The following is a 25,378-nucleotide window of genomic DNA, read 5'->3' as shown; positions in this document are numbered from 1 at the left end:
GTCCTGATTTTCTTTTTAAAGAAGAAGTTTAGAATGTTCCACTTAGCAAAGCATGTACAGATTCCTGGAGACATCTGACACACTGTGCTTGAAAAGTATTTGCTCCAGAATAATTACATTTGCGTACTCCTGTTTTTAGTAGACAATCCCTTTGATACTGCATGGAAGCCAACTGCTGACAGAAATTCTAGGGTAGTTCCTCTTTAAACTCTTGTGTTTAAAAACCCCCAAGTGTTCAAATGTGGTGACATGAGACTAAACTAGTTGCCTGGCAATACCATTTCACAGCATTCTTTGCATGTTTCTGTGCTGGCATTTGTTTATTGACATTACAGAGAGAAGTCCACTGAAACAATGACTACCTGTGACTCTTTTTGATGGGGTAAAATAGTTATAGCTGAAAAACAGCAAATTATATGTTTTTATATGTGAATTTTAAATTATTTGTCATTTCTACAATATAACCGCCCCCCCAAAAAATAGCACCCATACAATGTATTGCTTGTTTCTTAAATATAAGCAGAGCTTAGCAGTTACATAAGGTACTCTGACTAAGGAAATTTGGTGTTCTAGTCACAACCACAGAATCACAAAATTCTCTACTACAGACAGAGCTACACAGTGCAGTCTGGTACTCTCTGTTCAGGAAGGTCAGATTTTAATTTACTTTTGTAGTTCCAAGATCTGATATCCAGCTGTATTCCTGCAGCAGATCCTGTAACATTCAGTTTTCTTTCCTGCAGCCTTTTCATCATGGATTTTATACTGGGAAATCAAGTGAGCTTTCTCCAGCTGAGCTTTGTAGGAAATCAGGGTAAACCTTACACTGTACACTTACACTGTACACTGTCTATAGAGGCATACATCTAGACCTGGTAGCTGAGTATGCAGCTTCAGGTTATGCCCTGATGTCAGGAAATGGGAGCCCCCAGCAAGGTGCCATGAACAACTAACAAAGCGCCCAGGGACCTTTGGCTGAGCCAGTGGACTGGACACTCTGAGACCGTGCAGGAGCAAACATCTCAGCTGGAAGAGCCTGGATTACAGTGCACATGGGCTGTGAGGGTGTAAAAGCTCAGGGATTCTTTTGTTTGGCGTTCCTCCCTAGAGGCACCAATTTGAGCTGTTATGCTGTCACTGCACCATGATTAAAGGAACCAGATATCTGGGACTCTGCTATAGGAAACCTGCAGTCAAGCTGGAAAGGGAAAATTTTCTGACTGTCAGAGTGGTGTGAGTAGGGAGGGAAAGGGGGACTTGGTCCCTCTGGTCCTTGGGTCACTGGAGCTACCTGTGGAGAAGGGGCTTCAGTCCCAGCAGTGGAAGTCTGGGGTGGCACAATTGTGACCCCCAGACTGCACCATGAATGGTTACACTGGGATGTTTCCTAAACGTGCATGTCATTTGCTAATTTCATATGCAGTGTTTTTCAAATTATTCCATATATAATGTTATATCCAGCTCAAATCTTACTCTGACATTTCTAAAAAATCTAGAACACCTTCAGGTTTTAAAAAGTTTTAAAATTACAAAACTCTTATTATGAAACATTTGATACAGCTGTCATAGGTCAGAAACAGAAGACAGTAGAAACTTTTAACTGGAAATTACAGACAATATTCCTCACCTTCCTGAGTCCGATTCAAGGGGGTCATCATTAACAGAGTCTGCATTAAAATCCAAAGGTTCTGCATCCTGGAGGAGTTCTACTCTATCTCTTTCAGTCCTACCATTTGAACGGGTATACTTTGATAGTGCTGAATAAGTAAAAGGAGTGAAAGACACTTATTTGCTTTGTGAACAGCCTGGAGGGTATGGAGACATAAAATTTAAAAAAACATAAAGAATAACAAACCAATCTCATCCAAAGCAAAAGTGCAATGATTTAGAGTAGATTTAATATTAAACCAAACTTGCAGTATTTTGATTTTGTATCTCCACAGAAATTAAACTACAACTTTCACCCCTCCAACAGATTGAGATCTACCTTGCAAAGAATCAAGGAAAATAAGAAAATACTGGCGAGCATTACTTTTAAATCATCCATTCATCCTCACAGCTGCATGCTTTACCTAAGCTCTTCAGACCTTTTTTTGCTTGCTTTTGTTTATTTTTTAAAAAATCAATGTCACGAGTTGTTTTGCAGTTCACTCTGTGACCTTCACTAGGTCAGTATCTATATCTTATTTTAGAGCTGAAATGCTACATAATCACATGATGAACATTAGAATGCAATTTCAATTGGTCTGCCACTAAAAATCTGGGTTTGCAACTTTGTACAGAGGAGAGGGAAATCTACCAGTGTTTTCTTAAAAGCATATTCAAAGCTTCCCTCCTCCTCCCCTTTTTCCTCCTTTTTCTTCAGTTTCATTTTACTTAGCTTGTTAGCTTACAAGAGCATAAAAAATACAGAAAAAAACATTCACATTCTGACAAACTTTTTGGAAGTTTAAAGCATCCACAAAAATAGGATTTTGCTAATAGACATTATTAAATTAAGGTATATATACTTTTGTGATGTTATGTTTGTTGGTCATCTGATTGCTCCATTATTCCAGTCTGAGATAGCTCACTTGCAAGCAGAAGAGGTAAATTTTAAGATTTACAACACCCAACTTCAAGATGTATCATGAAGTTTCATTGTTGACAACTGCTACTCTAATGGCAATTATATATCCCATAAGACCAAGTAATTGGTCTGAAGAATAGTAAGAATCTCCGATGCCAACTAGTTGGAGATGGAAAGAAATACAGTACTCTTTGAGTGCCTTAAATGGCAAGGCAACAACGAGCCACAGAAGGGAACACTATCAGCATAGTGTCTAAGGCAAAAAGAGTATTTGAAACTACTTTCACAGCCAGTGTTATGAAGAAAATGTACTGAAACAAAACAAAATTAACTTCCCCTCCAACCCACAAAGCTTACGTCTATTGGCGTTGGTCTCTGAGAAGCTGGATTCTTTCTGGTCTGTGTGGACAGCTCTGCTTCTGGTGGAATCATCTCTATTTCCATATCGCTCCTTCCATTCCTGGAAAAAGGAACACCATGAAAAATGTAAATTGGGAGGAAAAAGCAACACAGTAACTGTTCAGTATCTAAATACAGGAAGAATTTTTGTTTCATTTTAAACTCAAAATGTGTTCCTTCACTAAACCAGTTATCATAATTGTTTTTAAGAAAAATACTTTTGTAAAAGAAATTGCATCTCAAATCTGCTCTCAAAAGTTCAGCCAACTGCTCTAAGTTATGATAGGAACTGCTGCTTTTATTGATCCCTACTTCCACCTAGTGGCAAAATGGAAAAATAACAAGACGCATATAGCACAGAAAAATTTGTAGCTTAGTGTCAGGTCATTTCACTGTATATTAAATGTATCACACATTTGCTATTTTGCTTCCCAACAAGTCCAAGTTTTAAAACTACAAGATGGAGGGAAAAGGTCAAAAGAAACGTCTATGAAGTACTGGCTGTCATCTAGGATTAAATCATACCTGATCTTGGAAAACCAAGAAGTTTTAGTCCCAGTACTGTCTTGCACGCATCCTTTCTCTCATCTATCTTTTATTGTGACTTTCTATACTAGATTTTGTTATAAACTAGTGATAAACAAATCTTTCAATGCAATATACGCAGAAAGTATGACTTGAATCAAACATTCTGTTTGTTATTTAGTGGAAATTATTAATTCTGTCTTAAATGTAATTTCCTCCTCTGGCAAAAAATAAAATAGAACCTGTGCCTATGACTTTCCAGTGAGCATACAAAACAATAAATTTGGGAGGCGTCCACATTTCAGTATGACAACTCTGAAACTGCAGTTATTTCAAGCAGAGCAGTATCAGTATAAGAGACTGGTAATATGCCATTTTAGATTATTCTGTATCCCAGTAATCAGGACCCTTTTTAATGCTTGTACCTATTGGCATACACCACACCACACTGAGTAACAACAGTGTCCAAGCAGTGTCATTAAAATTGTCCTCCAACCTTCTATAAATAACCCCCAGTGAAGACTATTCAGCAAGATTAAACTCATTCCATCAATTACCTGGGACTCTTTTTTTTATGAAATAGAAAATTCTGAATTAAATATCTACGATAAATCCTATCAGATATTGCAGTATAATGTTATAATTAGCCAAACAAATCTCATACCCTTCTTCTGTTTTCACCTTCTTCCTGCCTTTGTCGTTTTCTTTTTTCTGAAAATAAAAAAAATTTTGTCTGAGCTCTACATATGGAAAATCATTAACATTTTTAAAAATGAACAATGAAAATCTACAGTTAACTAACAAAGATTCTTACTGAAATACATGACTTTAAAAATGAAACAAAGACAAAACAAAAAGCTGCTTGTCTACCATTATGGAGTTTCCCATCAAAATTATTTGGATACCAGCTGGCAAAAAAAAACAAAAACCAAACAAACAAACAAAAAAAAACCCCAAAAACAAACAAACAAACAAAACCCCAAACAACTAAAATCAAACAAACCCTTAGAAATAACTGGGAAAGTATGATATTCAGAAAAAGAAATTAAGAAAAAACTTCAGCATTTTTGAATCAAGATCTTCATGAAGTTCTGTGAGGCCCAACCTGTGACCCAATTACTTTGCGTCCGATCTGTTATAAGCTGAAAGTATAACATTACAGTATCAATGTCATCATAACCTCTTATTTAAGGGAATGAAACTTTGATCTTCCTCAAAAAAAAAAAAAAAAAAAGAAAAAAAAAAAAAAAAAAAAAAAAAAAAAAAAAAAAAAAAAAAGAAATACTACTACTCTAAGTAAACCCAGGTTTTGTTTTTCATCAACTATAGGAATAGAAGTATTCCATAATATAACACTATATCCAGAAATTTTAATTTCTAAATATTAACTCAAAAATTACAATGGTTTTTCACAACTTTTAAGAAATACTTTCAGTAAAAATTAATGTAAAATAAAAAGCTCTCCATACCAGCAAATAATTCCAGTTCTACATAAAAAACATGCTTTCTCTAATTAAACACTGCTAGTTGACTGAATTTGTGCAGCTCAATCAACACACAAAAAAAGCTTAGTTTGTTGACGATAAAGACAATGTAAATGTTAACCATCTTTTATGACCAATCACACAAGCACCTGCTAAGGTATTATTTGTTCAGTAATACACTGTAAAATATTTAGAAATACCTAAAATTCAGATACTGGATGGTGTCTGAATGATACTTCATTTAAGATGTCAATGATGTCCATCAGTGGACTTTACATAGGGACCACAGCGCTCTAAGTTTATTGCAGTTTGTGCTGTGGCATTCCCCAGTACAGCTTTCAAAATACTGACAGTATGCTTTTTTTTTCTGCAACATTTCAGACAAATGCAATCCAAAAACATACTATATGATGAGGAAAAGATTGAGGTACTTAATGCATGTTTTGCTTCAGTCTTTAAGACTGAGACCAGTTGTTGTCTGAGTACCAGGTTCCCTGAGCTGGAAGGCAGGGATGGGGAACAGAATAAAGTCCCTAAAATCCAAGGGAATATGATCAGTGATCTGCCTCACTCCATGGACAGACACATGTCTGTGGGGCCAGATGGGATTGACCCAAAAGGACAAAGGGAGCTGGTTGAAATGCTCACCAAACCACTATCCTTTAACTTTTCAACTGGGTCACAACAACTCTGTGCAATGCTAAAGGTTTGGAGCAGAGCAGTTGGAAAGCAGCCTGTTGGAAAAAGACTTGGGAGTGAGTGCTGGCTGACAGTGGCTGAGCATAAGCCAGGGTGTGCCCAAGTGGCCAAGAAAGCCAATGGCACCTGGCTTGTATCAGCAATAGTGTGGCCAGCAGGACCAGGGCAGTGATCGGCCCTCTGTGCTGGGTACTGGAGAGGCCACATCTCAAATCCTGTGTCTAGTTCTGGGCCCCTCAATTCAGGAAAGATACTGAGGTGCTGGAGTGAGTCCAGAGAAGGGGAATGGAGCTGGGGAAGGGTCTGGAGCACAGGTCTGATGAGGAACAGCTGAGGGATGCGGGGGTGTTTAGCCTGGAAAAGAGCAGGTTCAGGGGAGACCTTATCACTTAACAACTGCCTGACAAGAGGGTGTAGTGAGGTAGGGGTTGGTCTCCCAAGTAACAAACAGCAAGACAATAGGAAATGGCCTGAAGTTGTGCTAGGGAAGTTTGGATATTAGGAAAAAATACTTCACTGAAAGGGTTGTCAGACATTGAAATAAGCTGCTCAGGGAAGTCTGGAGTCACCATCCCTGGAGATATTTAAAAGATGCGCAGGTGTGGCATTTGTGGACATGGTTCAGTGGTGAACTTGTCACTACTGGATTAAGGCTTGTACTCTATCTTAGAGGTCTTTTCCAGCCTTGATGATTCTATGGCAGTATGATTTTACAGAGAGACTATGACAGAAGACCTAATTTACCTCTTCTAATTAGCTCTTTTCCTTCATCAATCAAATCAGAGGTCATTTCGCTATCACCCATGAACTGCTGGAATCCCAAAAGATTCAAACAACGAGTTCCTAAACTGGTAAAAGAAGAAGCAATTTCCTTTGTTAATTTACAATTAGTAGTTTAGACATGTTACAGAACAAAACTGTTCAGAACTGTATGAACAATCCAAGTAAAAAGAAAAAACAAAGAAGAAAAGATGGACTATTACACCAGCTGAGAAAACAGAAAATTCAGAACTCAGAACAATAACTGGTGACCCAAAGCAGTAGGGTGACCAAGGTGACCCAAAACAGTAACACAATAAATACAATTGGAAGTGACAGAATAACCCTATTCAAACAGAGATTAAAATGCATATAGTCTGACAGTAGTGCAAATGACACTTGGTTTAAATGCGTCTAACATTGCTTTAAATGTTCTCAGATGTAACAGAATTTGCACCTATGTCATCAACTCTTCTTTGCCAGAAGACAATTACTATAAAAACTCTCCTTATTCTATTTTCTCTGTTTTTGAAACAGCAATAACATGGGAAATCCACTTTCACTTCAGGGTTTAACTCAGGAGAATGTGTACTGCATACTTTTAAGCTGTAAGGATGCTGGCTGCCCTTTTGGATAGCCACTGGCAGCAGTCAGATAGCAAGCTTGCTCCACCTTTTTTAAGCCAGTCCTGGAACTACATAGCATAACTTCACACCAGAAAACACAACTGCTGTTTCTGTACTGCTTTCCTTCCTCCAAACTGGAGTATTGATATATTTTTCCTTACGGTACCTTAAAACTCCTGGATTAAGCACAGGATTAAGACTGCTGGATTAAGCACAACTTTCCTCAACAGATTTTAATTCAACCTTTGTTTTTGCACATATCTTTATTAGCAGAGGTCATTAAAGCAACCCTCTCTCCTTTAATTTCTATTCTTCCTTTTCACTTTGGCATTCAAGGCCCAGCATGATCATCATGGACAAGAGGTTAAACTTCTCTTGTCATTTGCTTTCCTGTTGTTTGTTTTGCTTTGTTTGATCTGTTTTGTGTGATTTTTAAGCTCCACCACCACTTTTGTCACTTAACTTTAAGGTAAGCAGGGAGAACTCACAACTAGATACTTGTTACTTACTATCTATAGATACGCATACAATATTAATGGATATCCAAGGCATTTCACTACATTGTACTTGACTAAAAACACAGAAATTGCTTCTGACTGAATGGTAATGCAAAATTGAAGATACTAACATAAATGTATTTCAGCAAGATCCAGCTAAAAGTATCTCATCCCTTACAGTGTTCAAAAGCAGACATTTCAAAATTATAAAGCAAGAATGTAACAATGTTTTCTGCAATTACCCTTGCAGCCTCCAGCAAACTGTGGCTTAGGAAAACAAGATCAAATGACTTAAACCAGTATGCATTACCAGAAGTCGCGTAACACATCAGAAACTTGGTATGAGTCTGTTAGAAAGTTCAATACCTAAACTTGCTGCTAGTGGTCCTTAATTTATTAGAAAACTTTACTGAAAACAGCTTTCTCATGATAATTTTAATCTCAAAAGCACAATCTACATGCCCCTAGGCTCCAAAGTTTGAACAAATCATCCCTTAAAATCTAGGAATGAAGTTTAAATTAACTCAGTTATGAGTGAATACAATCTGTATTTTTAAAATGTACACATTTCACCTATATAAATAGCAATCTATGGATTTAGGTTTTGCATTTTTATTAGAATGACACAACTCAACTCATGGAAAAGGAGTACTGAATCTCTTCCTGAATTGGATGAAACTAGTTTTATTAATGTAAAGAAGCAAGGAGGAGCTATCTTGCAAATCACTCACCTGAAGTACGTAGCAATACAAAGAATGACAACAAGCATTGGGTAGTATATATAGAATCCATCTGCAATGAAGGACAGCACTCTCATGGATCCCATTATCTAGGAAAAAAAAAAATCCACAAGAACAAGCTCTAATTAGCCATATTCTACATAAACCCATGAAGATCGTGCCTTCTCACATAAATACACAATCCTTTACAGCAACTGACACAAAGACAATATTATCAGAGACCTGTGAGAATAAGCAGATGTAAAGGTCACCTCCAGCACTCTTGAGATTTCTTAAATGCTAAATTTTGTAGTCTCAGCCACTCTAGAACAAGGGCAAATCTGGTGGATCTTTTTCATCTGCTGTGAAAAGAGTCTCTAGACAACACAAAGAATTCATTTACTAACAACAAAGACATGACATATAACTTGCCACAGAAACCAGGTCTTCAATAAAACCAAACTCACTGGTTTTCAGTAGGAAGTTAGGATTGCTCCCAATATATAAGGAGCATCATCTATAGGGATGCCCTACATGCTAAAGCCACTGAAAGCTAAAACTAACAGGAATTGATATCAGGAAATGAAAAACACGCTGAACTCTAAAGTATAATACTTTACTTTCTTAAGATAAAGAGGGGAAAAAAAAAGCTATTGATGACTTCTAGAAATCATTACCAAACTCCTTGACTATAACCAAATATTTTTTACCCTGTTGGAAAGATTGAAAAGATTTTAATATCTGAATCTTACTATAAGATGTATTTAAAAATACTCTGTCTATTCTTCAAGCCATATTGAAAGCTCAAACCCATATTTTCTTACTTACAGATGTATAAGCAGTTGGCTGAGTATTTTTGTGAGAGATTGTTGCATCCATATGGGTCAAGCCCAGAAAGTTCAAGCACAATGGTGGAGTAAGACGGCAAAATAACCTGCACAAATGCAAGAGGCAACAGCATTTAGAAGAGTTTCTTACATAACCTATAAAGTCGTAACTGGATCTATCACAGAACAACAATGTAGAGCTCATTAGAAATTACACAAATTAAAGAATGTAAATGGAAGTTTCATGGACATTTTCAATTCAGTTTTTGATAGAACACCTGTAAAACGTATACCAAATACTCACATGCCACTGAAAAGGAGACTGTATGCATCTGTCTGATGATGTGAAGCTAAGTAATAATAGTTAAATACACGGATCCTGAAGACAGTAGAGTAAACACAGATACTTAAGAAAAAGATGGTAAGAAAACAGGCCATCTAGGGGAAAAAAAAAGTGTTGTTAGGTTGCTTAAATGTAGAACTCTATTAAAGGTTTTAATGTGTTCAGCAGATAGCCTGTCACATTGTTATGGTTTGACACTGGCGCAATGCTAGCGCCCCCATGAAAATACATTTTCTTAAATAAATGCTGTGAGATGTTATCAGGAACAGAGCAGAACAGGCTTAAGCTTAATAACAAAGGAAAAAAACTTTATTAAACTACTACCACAACTAAAAGACACACACACTAAATCTAGAATGAAGACCCTCTAAAATACCCTTCCTCTTCTCAATTTCTAAAACAACTACCATGAAACATCACCTGGGATTTCTGATCAAATTACCACTCTTCAGATAATCAATACTTAGTCTATAAAGGGACAGAGAAGTCTCTCTTGCGCCACAGACTTCCCAGGAAACACAGTTGCTACTTCCTGTGTTTCCATGTCACACATGCCAACTGCCTGGAGAAAATCTGCTAGTGTGACACTCTCTTTTCTATGTCACAGTGCTCTCACCACCGTGCATGGACAGACTGCTCATAGGGCTCTTTTAAGGATGCTTTGCCACAGACTAAAAGAGACAACAGTTCAGCTTTTCATCTTGGGACTACAGTCCCCCCCATTTTCTCCTGGGGCCAAGGGTCTAGGAACAGAGATTATCTTCTTCTTGAAGACAGAGGGTATCACCATTCCCTTCTCAGCTTTCTTCTGTTCTTGCTATTCCTGTGCTGGTGGTTGTTGAAGCAGGTCTCCTTGGGTCACTACTGCATCCTCCTAAAATGCAGTCTCTATTGCAGGAGAATTTGGTTCAGTTTATAGTTAACAAGAAAAGTCCAGCTAAAAGCTACTCCATCATCTCCTCCTACTTAAAAATTTCTTCTTCTAACATCTCAGGTCCTGGACTGTGTCTCTTCCACTACAAATCGAGGAGGAGTAATATTTTACAAAGCCCTCATTTCTTAAGAAAGGGTTAAAAGTTCAGACTCCCTGGACAGCTGAAATCTCTGCCCAGCATTCTCGACTCCCACACTGGGCATCATCCCCCCCCTTTCTCCTTCTCCTCTGCCGGCAAATTTCTAGGTGCCGTCAGCCTCTCTGTCTCTTTCTTGCTGAGGGGGGGAATGAAGGCATCTCCGCTTCTTTCCACCCTTCCGTCTGCAGGAGCTGGCTCAGTTTTAGGCCTTCAACCCCCTCAGCCTACCTAGACAAAGCTGCATGGCTTCCCCTCCCCACCCAGCCTGAGGCTGGGCAAGGGAGAGTCTGCACTGTCTGATGACCAGAACCAAAGAGACAGTTCCTCTAAGAGTTCTTGCTTTTAACCCCCTGTGTTCTCAGAAGCGTGACCATACTTTCAGTGGTCACTCTAAGTGCCAATATCCAAACTTAACTACTAATTAGTTTGACCCAACTTCCTGAAAAAAAATTCACTTCCATGTCAAACCACGACACTCATGCCTTTATTTTTCATTTTGAGATGTGAGAACATCACCAGCTCTGAGAAGAGTTTTGGGAGTTTTTCAGAACAATTTAAACTGGAAATTATAGTTATAATATTCTGCATATAAGCTAACACAGTTGACCCTAGAAACATTCTACTACTTCTTGTCAATACAAATAAAATTGCTGTAATTGCCTCAATAATTACCATGACTGATCTGGCATTTATTTCCACAAAAAAGAGGCATAAGCCCAAGCATTTTCAAATCAACCTTTGCTAAGTATACTGGAGTTTTTCAGCTCAGTATCTTTACTGATAAATTTGTGCACACATATGCTAGCCACACCTTTGACTGGATTTCTGGTCATTCGCAAATTCCTGTTTAGAAACTGAGGTCACGCACATGGCTGTTTAGACAGAAAGTCTGATTAACACCTATGTTTCAACCTAGTGTTTCAGAAATTACTCTACACATGATATTCAGGCCAGCTGGGTCATGCCTTCACCTGTATTTGAGAGTTTTAACAAGTGGCAAAAGGCAGACTTCCTCCACATAAACGAAGTTTGGTACCATATATTTAGAGACCTTCTGAAAGTTGACAGATTATTTAGAGATTTATTTTAAAATCTATTTTATCTACTGCTGTTATCATAATCATTGATCTGAAAATATTTTTTCAAGTGATTATCTCCAACTTACCTCTATGTATATATAATTATATGTATTTTCTGCCAGCTGTATGAAAACCGCAAATAGTGACAGAACTGGTTTTGTGCTGAAGAATGTGCACTCTGACCACACAACAATTACAGAGAATGTGGCCAGCATAACTGCAAGCACTCTGTAAAACCATGGTCGGAGAAGGCACTCCCAGTACCACTCTGGAAAAAACAAACACACAGACATATCCAGAACAGGTTAATAAAAATTACACAACCAGAAACAGAACTCCCTCACAAAAGGCTTCAAAGTTTGCTATTGCTTTATTGCAACACATAAGTGCTACCAAATTTGTAAATAAAATTGAGGCTTATGGCCAAGAGCATAAATTAGTATCTGATAGCTCTTCCATTACATAAATACATTAATAATGTATTTATTGTTTCCCTCTCCTGCAGCTGAACTTTTTACATAAAACAATTGGTTCTTGTTACAGAATGGTATGAGTTATGCCTTAACATTCCTAAAACCTGCATCACAGCACTTACCAACCGTTGGTGTGTAGAAATACTGAATAATTTTATTTTCTGGTTCCTGGGAATGAAAGGTATGAACAAACTGTCGAGTTGCACTGCTTTCATTTTTTGCCACATCTTCCAGATAAAATGCTTTCTCTAAAAGAATTTGCCACTGGACCTGTGTACGACGATGTCTCTGCACTGAATAGATCACCTACAATAAATTGCAAGAAATTAGGGTAAAAAGGTACTTGTTTCAAAAAAATGGTGGAAAATCCTTGCAAAATCCCTTGAAAATGTACGCATTGCAGAACTGCAAAGACTGTATCTTCAAAAAAGCAGGTACCTAATTTTCTAAAATACATAAATCATGGAAATACTACATACACAATTACTGACTTTTGCAGCTCTTTCATCACAAACCATCTGTAGCAGTTAAATCCTACTTTTCCCAATCTACCACTTTATTTTTGCATCTCAGTAAATATCAAGCTTTTAGTAAAAGTTCTTTTTCAGAATGCACCGTCAGTCAACCATTACAAGGCTCACTCACAGACAGCCATAATACTATCAAGATACAACACAAGAGGAATACTTTTTACATATCCAAAACTTTGATCACTTGGGATATTAAATGTTTGTGCTTTTTCTCACCAAGAAAAGTTTCTGTTAAGTAGCTTAAACCCACTGTACTCAACAGTCCAGATGAAGTGCATGGAAAATCTTTGACCAGCATTTACTCTCACCACAATAGCATAAGTAAGGTATTCTCCCATCTATTAATATACCTGCTTATGAAGTTTGGCCAGACTTTTTTCACTGGGATAACTGTTCTGTCTTTCATCAAAATCTTCATAATCATCCATGTTCCTACCCATTCTTTCCTGGTACTCAGTAGGGCACTGGAAGGAAAAGGGAAAATTAACTGGGAGACAAAAGAGTAGCAAGCAACTTTTGCTAATTATTTGTAAAAGTTTGGGGCATTTCAGGCAACTGAAAGCTCACTCTAAGCATACATTTTTCTCTCCTTCTACAAAGGACATTTTGACTTTTTATATGTCAAAATACATCTGATAATTAGGTATGTCATAAGAAAGTATTGCACGAAGAATTTCAACTCTGTCTCAACAGAAACTCAGAAGATGTCAACTAGAGATTTTATATTAATAGCAAAAAAAAGTAATGTGCAAGTATTCTGTATGTGCAGGAAGCACCTCCTTCCAACTGAATAACTATGGTTGAAGATGAGCAATTGGTTACCTTTTTCAGTATTGTATCAACACATTTCCGCAAGGGGTGGTTATATTTGATACTCTCACTTACTTTGCGGACTTCCTGTTGAGAGAAAAATAACAGAGTAGTTTAACTATGCTATATTAAAAACATCAATTTAAAAAAAATTTCATTAACTGTAAATTTTTACTGGTCAATTAGAGTTGCAGCCCTCCCAAAAGACAGTCATCAAAGCTAAAAAAACATACAGCTTCCTAAAAGCCATAGTTTTACTAAGTATCTCATAAAAAGTAAGTGAAGTATTTGTAAAGAACACTTACGAATTTTTTTTTAAAAACAACAGCAGTGTATATTTATGTACAACTACATAAATGCATGGAGGATCGGTTTCTATACATGAAGGCTGAAGTTTAAGTTGCAGATAAAAAGGAGATAAGATTAAGTCCCACTGACTGACTGAGGGCACTGACCACCACTTTAGGAAGCCTGTTCCAGTGTGAGACCATCCACCACCCTTGTGGTAAGGAACTGCTTCCTGATGTCCAGTCTGGACCTCTCTGGACACAGCTCCAAACCACCCCCATTCATCCTGTCACTGCCTAACAGGGAAAAGAGATCAGCATCTCCCTCTCCAGGCATCTGAACAATGCTCTAAAGTAATTTGCTTCAACTTTTAGTCAGCTCTGAAGTGTTCAGACAGCTGCATCAGATGACTGTTGTGGGTCCCCTCCAGTGGAAATACTCTAAGTGCTATCCTGGTACAAAAGGGTAGTCCTTGCTCATTTTCTAGTAAGTTTTGTAGTTATGTCCCACTTAGATATTTTTAACTGTTCTAGCAGTTTCTTCAAAATGCTGTTAAGGATGAATGAAGATTCTATTACTGTTATGTGATTGAGAGTCTATTTGTGTTATTTGTCAATACAAATGGCACATAACACAAATTTCCACCCTATGCTACAACACTTGACCCATATTATTATTCCAAGCCACGGTATCCCAACAGAAGAACCAGGAATAGCTATTCAAAGGGCTAGATTTCCATTCTGTTCTTGATTACATTAGAGCCTATTGCTCACTGATATTTAACAATAGAGTCTCAAAAGAAACAATCATCTATATATTCTTTTCTCAAAAAGCATGTAATTATGGCCCCAGAATTTGGAGACTCTTCTCAAGATTCCAGATACACACTGTGAGCAGAGCATAAAAGAAGTACACAATTTTAACACTAGTGAAACATCTGTACACTGACTGTTCAAGCTCACTCTGAAATGTTATTTGTTAGTGACCAGTACTACTCCAAAAGTGTCAATAAAAGAACAGACTCATCAAATAATGGTTATCAAGTTGCTATGATTTTTAAATTCATCACAGAAAGGACTATTTCTGTTTTGACTTTTGTATAGGATTGAGTGTTATCAAGTGGCACACTATGATGATTTACTTAGTTTACAGATATTTTACAGTAAGCTCATGATGCAAGTGTCCAACACCAATGAATTCAGACACAACTAACAGCAGCCTTCACTTTTTTCCACAGGGAAAGCTAGTTACTAACCTCCATAATATCCTCTAAATTCTCCTCTGCATCTGCTTTTTCAGTCATCAGTTTGGCAGCTTTGAAGTAAGTCTTCATGAGTAGATAACCCCTCTTGGCTCCATTCCAGTGAGAACGAGGGATTTCAACCAAACCGTAACCCAAAAGCAAAACAAGAAGGAACAGACCCCATGTGTTTGCAGCAGCTATTCCAATAGTCTGAAGCTGGTTCCTAAGGTAACAAAACAGTATAAAAAAACCCAAACAAACAACATCCTCCTATCCTGCCTGCAAGAAATCAGCCTTGAAGTATCAATATGTACCAATATGGCTTTCAAGTTTACAGGAACAGACTCTGGTATCACCTAGCTTTTTGCCTGGAGCCAGTCTCCTGCTTGGCAATATTTAAAGCTGCCACAATTTTCCCGTACGTCCTGTTCTGCCCACTATAGGTGGCAGATAAGAATTTGTTTGTTTGTTCACAAAGAAACTGTTTTCCTCAAGGAATATGTTCCCTTAGGAAACAACAAGAACTTATTAAACCTACTGACAGTGAGGTCAAAATAGTATAATGACAATCACAGCCTCAAAACCCAGCATTTGTATTCAGAATATTGTGTTCAGAAATTTGTATTCAGGTTTCTATTCCATCTGGTATGGAAGACTATAAGCAATTCATAGATGTCAATTATTTTAACTTTCCTTTTCACCTTTAAAGTCTACGGTATTTAAATGCACAACACAGGAAATACTGATTTTTTGAAATATGTTTTTCTGAAAACATTGGAAGTTTCTGCACTAACTTTGCAAATATGTTTGTATGAAGAAAAAAGCATCATTGTAAATACAAGAGGATTCTTCTGCTGTACATACCAAAATCAGAAAAACAACCCCCAAATTTCTATAAATATTCAAAAAAGCCTCTTTCATATAAAACATTAACATAATTTTCTAACCGACTAGCAAAATATTTTAACTGAAACTATTTTTTTCAGAGAGTCCCATTTCATCCCCAGAAGAAATTATCCATGACAATTGTGTAAGAACTCATGGAAATGTTTACAACATTCTTACCATTGTAAATTGAAGTTTGGGTTTACAGCCACATATATTAGAAATGCTCCAAAAATCAGCAAGTAAGTGCCATAATAGATGGCATTCTCAATCAAAGCAGTTTTAATCTTTCCAGTGATGGAGAACCCTCCTGATCTAGCATATGACTGCATGAAAGGTAGCAGAATCCTAGGAGAAAAGGAAATAAAACCACATCAGCCAATTAAAAAAAAAACCCCAAAAACCAAAAAAAACAGAAAAACAAACAAACAAACAAACAAAAAAAAAAAACAACCCCACCAACCCTCACCAAAAAAATCTCCCAAACACCCAAACCACCAACCTCCCCAAAAAAAAATAAAAAAGAACTTTAGCAGTGTCAGGTTACTGAGGCAGGGGTGTTAAAGTTTAAGACTCCCAAGCTTCTAAGAAATTAGCTACTTAGATATTTTTATTCTAGATGTACCTGTCTGATGGCAAACCTTACACAAGCTGCAGATAAAAACAATACAGTTAGCTTCGCTATGAAAAATCTGTGATAAATAAGAATGAACTACCAACCCTGATATCCTTGAAGCTACAAAAATAATTATTTGATAACAGGTTGATCAGAAACCACACAACGCACAGACAACCCAAAACCCTACAGAAAATCTTTTTTCTGTAGCTATATCTAAAGCTTTATGCAATATATCTGATAAAACAAACTAATTTACGATATTACTCAAAAATCACCCAAATTATTCATGGAATTATTTTGGTATGTGGTTGCCTAAAACACATTTTTTCAGACAATCTAGCCATAAACACCTACACGTGCAAATTGCTTAGTTTCAACTACAAAAGTGAACCAAGGATAAATGGCTGCCACCTGAAACTTGCTTCCAAAGAAGCAAGGAAAAAAAGAATATGCCTAAATCAGTAATTATGGCAGAAATTTCACTACTAGCAAATAATACACAATTGAAAAGTTCTTTGCCATATTGATATACATTTTTAAAGAATGCTATGACTGTTAAGACAGTCCACTTAAAAACGATATAATAGTCTTTGCCATATTCTTTTGCCTTACTTACCATGTTAAAAACTGAGACGTCCAATATACAACACGCCAGAAAATTGGCATAATTCCATCAGGAATATAACTCCAGGGTTTGAAACATTTTTGCTTGCTGCTGCAATGTAAAGAAGACTATTGTTAGTTGCAGAGCCCCAAGTACAAAAAGCAACTTTTATAAATTCCTATCTAGAAAGGTCTTTGTACATAGAAGTAGTACAATGCTATTCAAGTACATACTCAACAACCGTCTCCCAAATAAATAAACTGAATAATCACTAGAAATATTTATCATTTTCCTAACCACAAATAATATATTTGGACAGGACATTTTTCTTAGAGAAAAAAACTCAGAAGCTCCAAGACTGAAGAGGACTATTCAATAAAGCATTTTAAGGATACAGTTTTTGGTTTTCAGTAGTAATTATTTCATGCACAGAAAGAACCTTTGTTTAAACAGAGAAGCATTAAATTTTAGTTGGTGTAGGTTTTTAAAAAATATCTAGGCACATCATCATCTACAGCACTTATACGAAGTATTAGCTGTTTCTTCTGCCACCCAGCTGGATTAAGTCAGTCATATATAAATTTTGATTCAATAAACCAGTACTCTTCTGACAGGTAGTGTTCACTACAGAAAAGTCATATGAGCTCTTTTAAGAAAAAGAAAAGAAAAAGAACAAAGGAAAAGGTTTCCATCTAAACTAAGGCAGTTTGTTTTTTTCCCACACACCTGTCTGGGTAAAGAAGCAAGGGTGAGTCAAGGGGTAATAAAGTCAACTTAGATGAGATTACCTAATGAGAAATAATTGATGTTTTCCAGGGTCAAACTAGTTAAGCCTGAGTTGTAAGTTTTTATGTGGACAGCCTAAATACTTTCAAAACTATCAGCTTAAGATAAAATGACAGGTAGTATGACTAAAGCACCTATGAGAGCTGCTGAAATCTTTATGACTGGCTAAGAGAAGCAGGGGTTGTTCAGCCTGGAGAAGTGAAGGTGCCAAGAGACCTTATAGCCCCTTCCAGTACCTAAAGGGGGTTTTTAAAAAGGAAGGAAATGGACTTTTTATATGGGCAAAGTGACAGGACAAGGGGCAATGATTTTCAACTGACAGAGGGCAGGTTTAAATTAGAGATTAGAAAGAAATTCTTTACTGTGATGGTGGTGAGGCACTGGCACAGGATGCCAGAGAAGCTATGGATGCCCCATCCCTGACAGCGTTAAAGGCCAGGTTGGACGGAGCAACCGGGCCTAGTGGAAGATGTGCCTGCCCCTGGAAGAGATGATCTTTAAGGTCCCTTCCAACCTAAACCATTCTGTGATTCTAAGGAAAAAAGTTTGTCTGAAGCTATAGATAAATTGAAAGGTTATTGAATGGTTTTCAAATTGTGTATATAATTAAATAGGTTTAATTAACATCCACTGGGTGGTCTTAAGTATAAGGTGCAATATTGTGCAACTCATTTCACCATTCTTCCAGGCCCCTCTTTGGGGCAGCAAGACTGGCAAGACTGCATAGACATCAGCTGATATCTTAAAGGCTCTGATCATCTTACAGATAACTACACTGCACACATCAGTAACACAGGGAAACAGCCAGCGTAGGCTAACGGATGAGAGCCACGGAACGAGCTCATGTTAGTCTACTTCTCCATGGTTAGGGATTACATTCTTCCTGCCAGGACACACCTAGCAGGCTACCATTACTTTGGTGGAATACAGCACATTTCAGATAACTGCAATTACCATATATATGTAATTATAAGAAGCAATTAGATATGCCCCTGACATATAAGACAAGCAGCTGATTTCATTCATATGGTATAAATTAAAGGTATAAAATTAGATTTTCAGGTTGAACGTCTTTAAGATTGTAAAGGATAAGCATTCATCAAAGTCTCTCCTCATAATCAGGATTGCTCAAAAAGCTTAGTCCTATTGCTTTAACAAAAAAAAGGAAATCTAGTGACATAAAAAAAGAATAGTTGGGTAATCAGCTAGAACTACTATATAATTACTATGTAATTACTCCCAGCAGATAAAGAGTCACCTTTCATTACCATTTCCCTCGCTGTCCTGTATATTTACAAACTTCAAATTTTGCATCACACAGATAACACTTATTCATCAGTCTTAAAAACATAATATGCTATCAATTAGAAAAAGAAAATTATCAAATACAGTCTAAAGGAAAAAAACATGTAGTTCATACCTTGGAGCAAGCGTAACGTAAGAGCCATTACTTTCTGCAGGACTGGAGTTAACCGCAAGTTTGCATCGATTATAAATAGTCTAAAAGACAATTTTAAAATGTTTAAAATAGATTTTTTGTCTGATGAGACCAACAAAAAGTAAAATTAATTATGAACACAAGGCATTGTCATGTTTAATTTATTAAGATACTACATGGAAGATGTCTTTGGTGTTTCTAAGAGATTGTCTCCTGCAATCACTAGTCTAGAGAAATACTATAAACATTTGATGCAATTAAGCAGGAAGTCCTGCACGTTTCTTACCGTACTGACATCCAGAGGCAGTATGAATACAATCAGGAAGCAGAGATACCAAGCCAATAATGTTGCTATAATCACCAGCCTATGCTGTTTCTTGAAGTCTCCATAACGGTGAAGTAGGAATAAGGCCAGGAAAAAGACAAACACTATCTCGAAGCCCAGCGCTGCACCACTCATTGTTAAATATTGGCCCCAGCCATACCACACTCACTTGGGAAAGCAGATCAGAACTGCAAGACAAATAGATATTTAATACCTTAAAATCTCTGGAAGATATTTACACAGAAGACTTGTTCAATGGACACTTCAAAAGATATTAACAAACTTTTCATACTTCACATGACCAGGATTCTTATCAGACAAAACCAAAGATTTTCAGCAAGGTGCCCTGCAGTCCTCTGAAGACATCAAAACATGTTATTCTAATGCTGTCATTTCCAGCAACGTATTAGGACAACTCCTGTTCAGCATCTTGATATACAATAGATCCAGGAGGCAAATCTCTGTCCTTAAATAAACTACTAGCCCAACTTTAGGTCCAGGACAAATCTCAAGATGAAATTCTATTCTGCTCCTTCTTCTCCTTTTAGAAGCAATCAACTAATTTTTACAAAGGGTAAAATGTTTAAATTAAATGTTTCTGGATAGATAATGAACAACTTTTTAAATTGAGTGTACCTTAAATACATATTTAAAGTCTGTACATAAGAGTTAATAGAGCATAAAAACACAGAAAAGAATGTGCTGGTCTACTTGTAATGTACCTCTTTTAGGTTTGAAATTTCAAGAATTTCAATTCACCTTCCTACTTCTGTCTTTATTCAGAGAAACAAGGGTCTCAATTCATTTGGTACAATTTGCCATGATGTATTTTTGCTTTGCTTGTCCTTCCATGTTTAATTACTCTGTTACCGTCAGGACTACTGTAAGAAAGTTCATACAGACAAGCTATTACGCAAAGGGACAGTGAGCTGCGCAAATCCATGACAAAAAATTTCACTGACTTGTTACATATTTATTTAAATTGCTCCAGACCTTTGTAATAAGCATCATTTTATCACAGCCACTTTATGCATTATTAAAAAAAAAAAAAAAGTTGATTACTGTGGCCAGTCTGACTTGTCTCTCCAACAAGATTAACATTTCATTGATTTGATTTAAGTGAAATAGTTTTTGCTATGGCTTTGCTGTTAAGACTTCCAGTACTTTCACTTTTCTGGAGATTTAAAAGAAATGCTATTATTGAAATTTCTCTCTACTTACTTTTAAATCTCTTTAGAACTTTGTAAAGTGAACCATTTCTTTTACTACTTTCTCAGTAAATTGCTTAAGCAGATCTACGATGCTTGAGAACAGATCTACTATGCAGTGAAAACTCTCTTATTTACACTAAAAAAACTCTAAAGTTTGTGATGCCATCACTACCTTGAGGACACAGAGGAACAATTATTCTGTGACTCTTTTTTCTCCCCAACAAGTTACCTTCCTGTTTCTAGTCAAAGATTCACACACTTTTACTTTTTTGCCTTTCATCAAACATGTTTATAAAACTATCAACACTTCCATTAGGAGAAATCATCCCCCTTACTATCTGTCTGTACTCTAGCTAGATCATTTGTACACTAAAAACTCAAGATATCTCATCCATTTCTCAATCACTTATTCAAAGCAAGTCCTTGACTGTTCTATTGTACCATTATTGTTTCCTCAGAGAAGTCTTTTCCATTTACAGTATAGCAGCCAATTCCACAGAAGCAAAAATGACAAATCAATTACAGCTTATAAAAGTATCAGCTTCATTAAGGCACTGCTATCTGGCATGCAGCTTTTCATGCCCATTACAGTCACACCTTTTGCTATGTAAACAAAAAAATTATACAGCATACAGTTCATTATACAGTTCATTAGTCAAAGTTTTATTACAGTCACACCTAAAAAGCTTCTACCAAAACAAAAGGTAAAAAGTTTTTGTGCAAGATGCTGCACTCAGCTACTATCATGAGGGTACTTCCAGAAGTATGATAAAAATGTACTGAATATTCTAAAATAAAGAGGGAATTAATTCCTACCACAGCTTAACTCACTTTCAAAGACAAAAGTGATTTTGCAGTTATCAGTAAACTACATCTTTATGTTCTTCTCTAGTTCCTATTTTAATCTCAAAACACAAAAAGAAAGGCCTATTTTTTCAAAAGACTGAGACTAATAACAGAGTTGTTTTGAATTAATGTAAACACATTTTCAAAGTAACAGTTTAAAAGTTTTAGATAGAAACCATTTAAAACCAGCTCTCCACATAGAAAGATTAAACAGAAGAAAATCCACAAAGTGAGAAATGCAATGCTTGAGAGGAGCTCTTCTGGTGAACTAAATCCAACCCAAGAGTGCAGATATATCTAGGACCGCTGCTACTAGAATCAGGCCTTAAAATACATTACTGCAGGTGATAAAGCCATGCTTTCCTGTGGAAAGCAGCATTTGCCACTGAACCTGGCTGTTAGGTCAAAGAAAGGTAAGCCTCTTATCTATCATCCTGTTTTATCATTTTATTTAGACAGCCATCTCACTATTGGCATACAGCTACCTAGTATCCACTCACTGGAATTCCAAAATCGCTAAAATAACCACTGAAGAGCTGTCCTGAAATAACCACTTCAGAAGAGTTCTCTTGTACTGTAGAACCTTCAATGGCTTAGAAGATGCTCCTATTAAAGCAATGACAAAGTAACAAGAGCCCTCACCATGAATTGAGAAGTACTTATCAGCATACTCAGTTTCTGAACCACCAGGCAACTACAAATTAATACAAATAAGATTAAAAGCTGAAACACTGGCACAGGAAGTGCAACTTAACCAATAAAACATAAGGATGTGCTCTCGTGTTAACTTAGGATTTTCCTGCTTCTTTGCAGACACAGACAAAATCAGTTAAGTTTTTAATTTTACCCAGCTACTAACACTGCATGCATCAAAAAGGGCTCAGTTCAGGCTTAATTCCCTTTATATGACAGACTCCCTACTATCAACATTATTAAATTACCTTGCCAACCTAACAGCAACTGCACTCACAACATCTACATTACAAATGAACTAACTACACTGGTATAGAAATCTCAAGTTACTAAATAAAACAGCAGAGAATGAAAAAACCCCACACTTTTGAGCTTTAATACAGCACCAAATTTAACAAACACACTCCAGTACTATATTCTTAAAGAAGGGCTAGAAAGAGTAAAGCATATCTGTGAAGGATTCCCCCAGTCTCCCAGCAAATGCCTGAGGAGGCCTGAACAGACGTTAAACACTACTTCATATGCCTTACCAAAAATTATAAATAGGAATAGCATGTTTCCTTCACAAATTCAACTTTCTTAAGGCTTCCAAATTCTTTCCCTCCAGGAAACACAACACTACTTCTCTATCCTGTATTTCTGTGGTTGATTGCTCCTGCTTAACACAGGAACAAAACTCTACTCAGCTGTACCCGTTTCCCCCTTGCAAGTTTCCAAATCTTTAAGGTATTTTGATTTACACTACCACTTTCAGAAAGACCTCAAATCTCCCATAGTTTTGTGCCTTCTGTAGTTTTAATCACCATACTATTTCATTAGAGAAACTCTGAAAACCATTAAAAGTATTTGACAAGGGAATGGCCTCCTTAGCCACAACAGTGGCTCCTCCCAGCTTTCTTTACCAAGAAAAAACATCCTAAGGAATAGAATCAAAGTCCTACTAAGCAATACATAAGATTATAAACTGATCCTCTTGTATACAGTAGGTCTATCAGTCATTACTTAAATAGATTAGATTACTCACCTATTATTTTCTATGTGCTTACAAATAGCTTTAGCACCAGCATTTTTTTTCATGTATTCAAGAAGAAGAGGAATCTGCCAATCTGTAACTCTACCTGTCCTTCAAACATTACTATGCTTCTGGTTTTCCCATCTGGTACCTCAGACATTTCTAGAATACTAAAGACTTTATTGTTCTTCAAGCATTCTCAGGTAGAGATCAAACAAATTTGAAAAAGCTGCATTTCTAGACATTTTGGATATTTCAGCAGAAACACCTGAAAAACCAAACAGCCTTACTTTGTATTTTTAAAGATCACAACTACATCTGAAGAAAACCTGTCGCCAAAAAAGCTGCCAAACTATGAAAGGGATTACTACAGCCAGCCAGCCAGAGAATTGAGAGCCTTAACATAAAAAAAAAAAAAAAAAAAAAAAAAAAAAAAAAAAAAATCTGGGCAACAGCATCAAGTTGAGTTCACAACTCACCTGCAAGTACAAAAGCGGCCATCTCCAGCAATATACCAATGGCCAGCTCAATGATGACCTCTGCCTTTCTGTCAGAGAATAATCTGCTAGCTCTTACTGAGGTTCTACCAGCACATTTCACTTGGCAAAAAAATCCCATGTTTGGTTTCTGAAGCCTGCCCTGCTCAGCAAAATTATGCTGCTAAGAACCATAAAGAAAGACTTCAATCTACAGACAGGTAGTAGTAGACTACAGACTTTAGTACTGATAGAACTTCCCCAGAATAAGAGTCCTTGACACTTCCATCTTAAAACAGCAAAATGGGCTAACTTACATTTCAGAACTCGTAAACAGAGAAGAACAAGAGGCAAAGAAACAACACAAATAGTCCTTTCAGCTATTTTAGTATTCAAGTCTGCATAGTCTGCTGTGGGGATTTCTTTTAGGTTGGTTTCAGGTTTAGGGAAGGGATGGCATTGTGGATTTTGTTTGGTTGGTTTGGGTTTTCCTGTTTACTTTATTATTACACACTGGCCCTTACAGCTTGGGGGAAATACTAATTATTTATAAACAGACAACAAAGAGCTGCTTTATCTCTGTACAGTGAGAAAGCTATCTAAAAAAAGAAAATAGCCACAAACTACCCAAGAAAACCAACCAGAGAAACTACCTGATTGCACTACTTGAGAGAAACAACCCCTGAGATTAGTGAAGAAAGCAATTTGCATGGCTTTGTTCTTCTAAGACACACTAGTCAGTCTATGTACTGACTGATACTTTATTAGTACCTGTCAGTTCAACCATTTTGTAATAAATAAAAAAATTAAATTGACTAAACTTTCAATTGATAATAGATCAATGTTTAGAGAAACAAGTTTTGTATCTTTTAATTAAAAAAAAAAAAGCCACATTTTTAACACCACCCAAAACAGCAGTACTCTCTGATTTTGCAGGAGACTAGGCAGCACTAAATGCAAGACAAATGCAAGACAAGAAGACCAAGGGACATTAAGATTTTTGTGTTTAGATGCAAGTGGGGATCATCAGTACAAAACCGTGGCAAGCTCATTTGCCTTGTCCTCTACTAGTGCTGCCTTGTCCTCTGCTAAAGGATCATAGAACCTTTAAGGTTGCAAAAGATCTCCAAGATCATCAACTCCAATTTTTAATATATTAAGTACCACAGAGGCTGAAGCTTTCAAACAGTTTAGGGAAGTATGCTGAAAATAAGACAGAGAAGAAAATAATTCAGTTATTGGAGGAACTGAAATAGAATAAAATACAAGCACTGTACAGTTGCATGCAGAATCTAAAAAAAGAACAGAAATCGCTATATGGGTTACCAGACTAATGCACTCACACAAAGAAGGTGTCAGTAATGCAGTCACATGACTACTGCCCCAACATTGCTTTCAGGCAAACAGACTATTTCTTAATTTCCAGATTGTAAAAAACACTCGGATTTTCTGCAAAACCCTCTTTCAATTTCCCATACATTGATAAAGAAGATTGACATGACTCACAAAGAAAGAAGGGACTGCAGAAAAGGTGAAATAA

The 25,378-nt window shown here is 36.7% G+C and overlaps 1 protein-coding gene across 5 annotated transcripts in view; it reads right to left on the bottom strand.

Annotated features, from left to right (window-relative positions):
* Positions 1 to 25,378, bottom strand: part of LMBRD2 (LMBR1 domain containing 2) — a 179,622-nt gene that overhangs the window by 153,246 nt on the left and 998 nt on the right. For 2 of the 5 annotated variants that reach the window (XR_008441105.1, XM_054002419.1), the window contains exons 2-17: positions 19,562 to 19,788; positions 19,258 to 19,337; positions 17,064 to 17,162; positions 16,009 to 16,176; positions 14,956 to 15,166; positions 13,425 to 13,499; positions 12,953 to 13,066; positions 12,195 to 12,378; positions 11,686 to 11,867; positions 9,409 to 9,542; positions 9,106 to 9,211; positions 8,290 to 8,387; positions 6,421 to 6,524; positions 4,158 to 4,204; positions 2,927 to 3,029; positions 1,628 to 1,757 (exon numbers count right to left, since the gene is read on the bottom strand). Coding sequence is in view for 4 of the 5 variants with exons in the window: in XM_054002419.1 (XP_053858394.1) it covers positions 1,628 to 1,757; positions 2,927 to 3,029; positions 4,158 to 4,204; positions 6,421 to 6,524; positions 8,290 to 8,387; positions 9,106 to 9,211; positions 9,409 to 9,542; positions 11,686 to 11,867; positions 12,195 to 12,378; positions 12,953 to 13,066; positions 13,425 to 13,499; positions 14,956 to 15,166; positions 16,009 to 16,176; positions 17,064 to 17,162; positions 19,258 to 19,337; positions 19,562 to 19,735 (2,009 nt within the window). In the remaining variant the exon portion in view is untranslated. The remainder of the gene's footprint in view (positions 1 to 1,627; positions 1,758 to 2,926; positions 3,030 to 4,157; positions 4,205 to 6,420; positions 6,525 to 8,289; positions 8,388 to 9,105; positions 9,212 to 9,408; positions 9,543 to 11,685; positions 11,868 to 12,194; positions 12,379 to 12,952; positions 13,067 to 13,424; positions 13,500 to 14,955; positions 15,167 to 16,008; positions 16,177 to 17,063; positions 17,163 to 19,257; positions 19,338 to 19,561; positions 19,789 to 25,378) is intronic. The other 3 variants (XM_054002421.1, XM_054002420.1, XM_054002422.1) reach the window with 3 other exon arrangements.

Source organism: Vidua macroura, chromosome Z (assembly GCF_024509145.1).
Source record: "Vidua macroura isolate BioBank_ID:100142 chromosome Z, ASM2450914v1, whole genome shotgun sequence".
Classification (NCBI taxonomy): domain Eukaryota; kingdom Metazoa; phylum Chordata; class Aves; order Passeriformes; family Viduidae; genus Vidua; species Vidua macroura.
The sequence above is the reverse complement of the archived record's forward strand: the minus strand, read 5'-3'. Positions and strand labels throughout refer to the sequence as shown.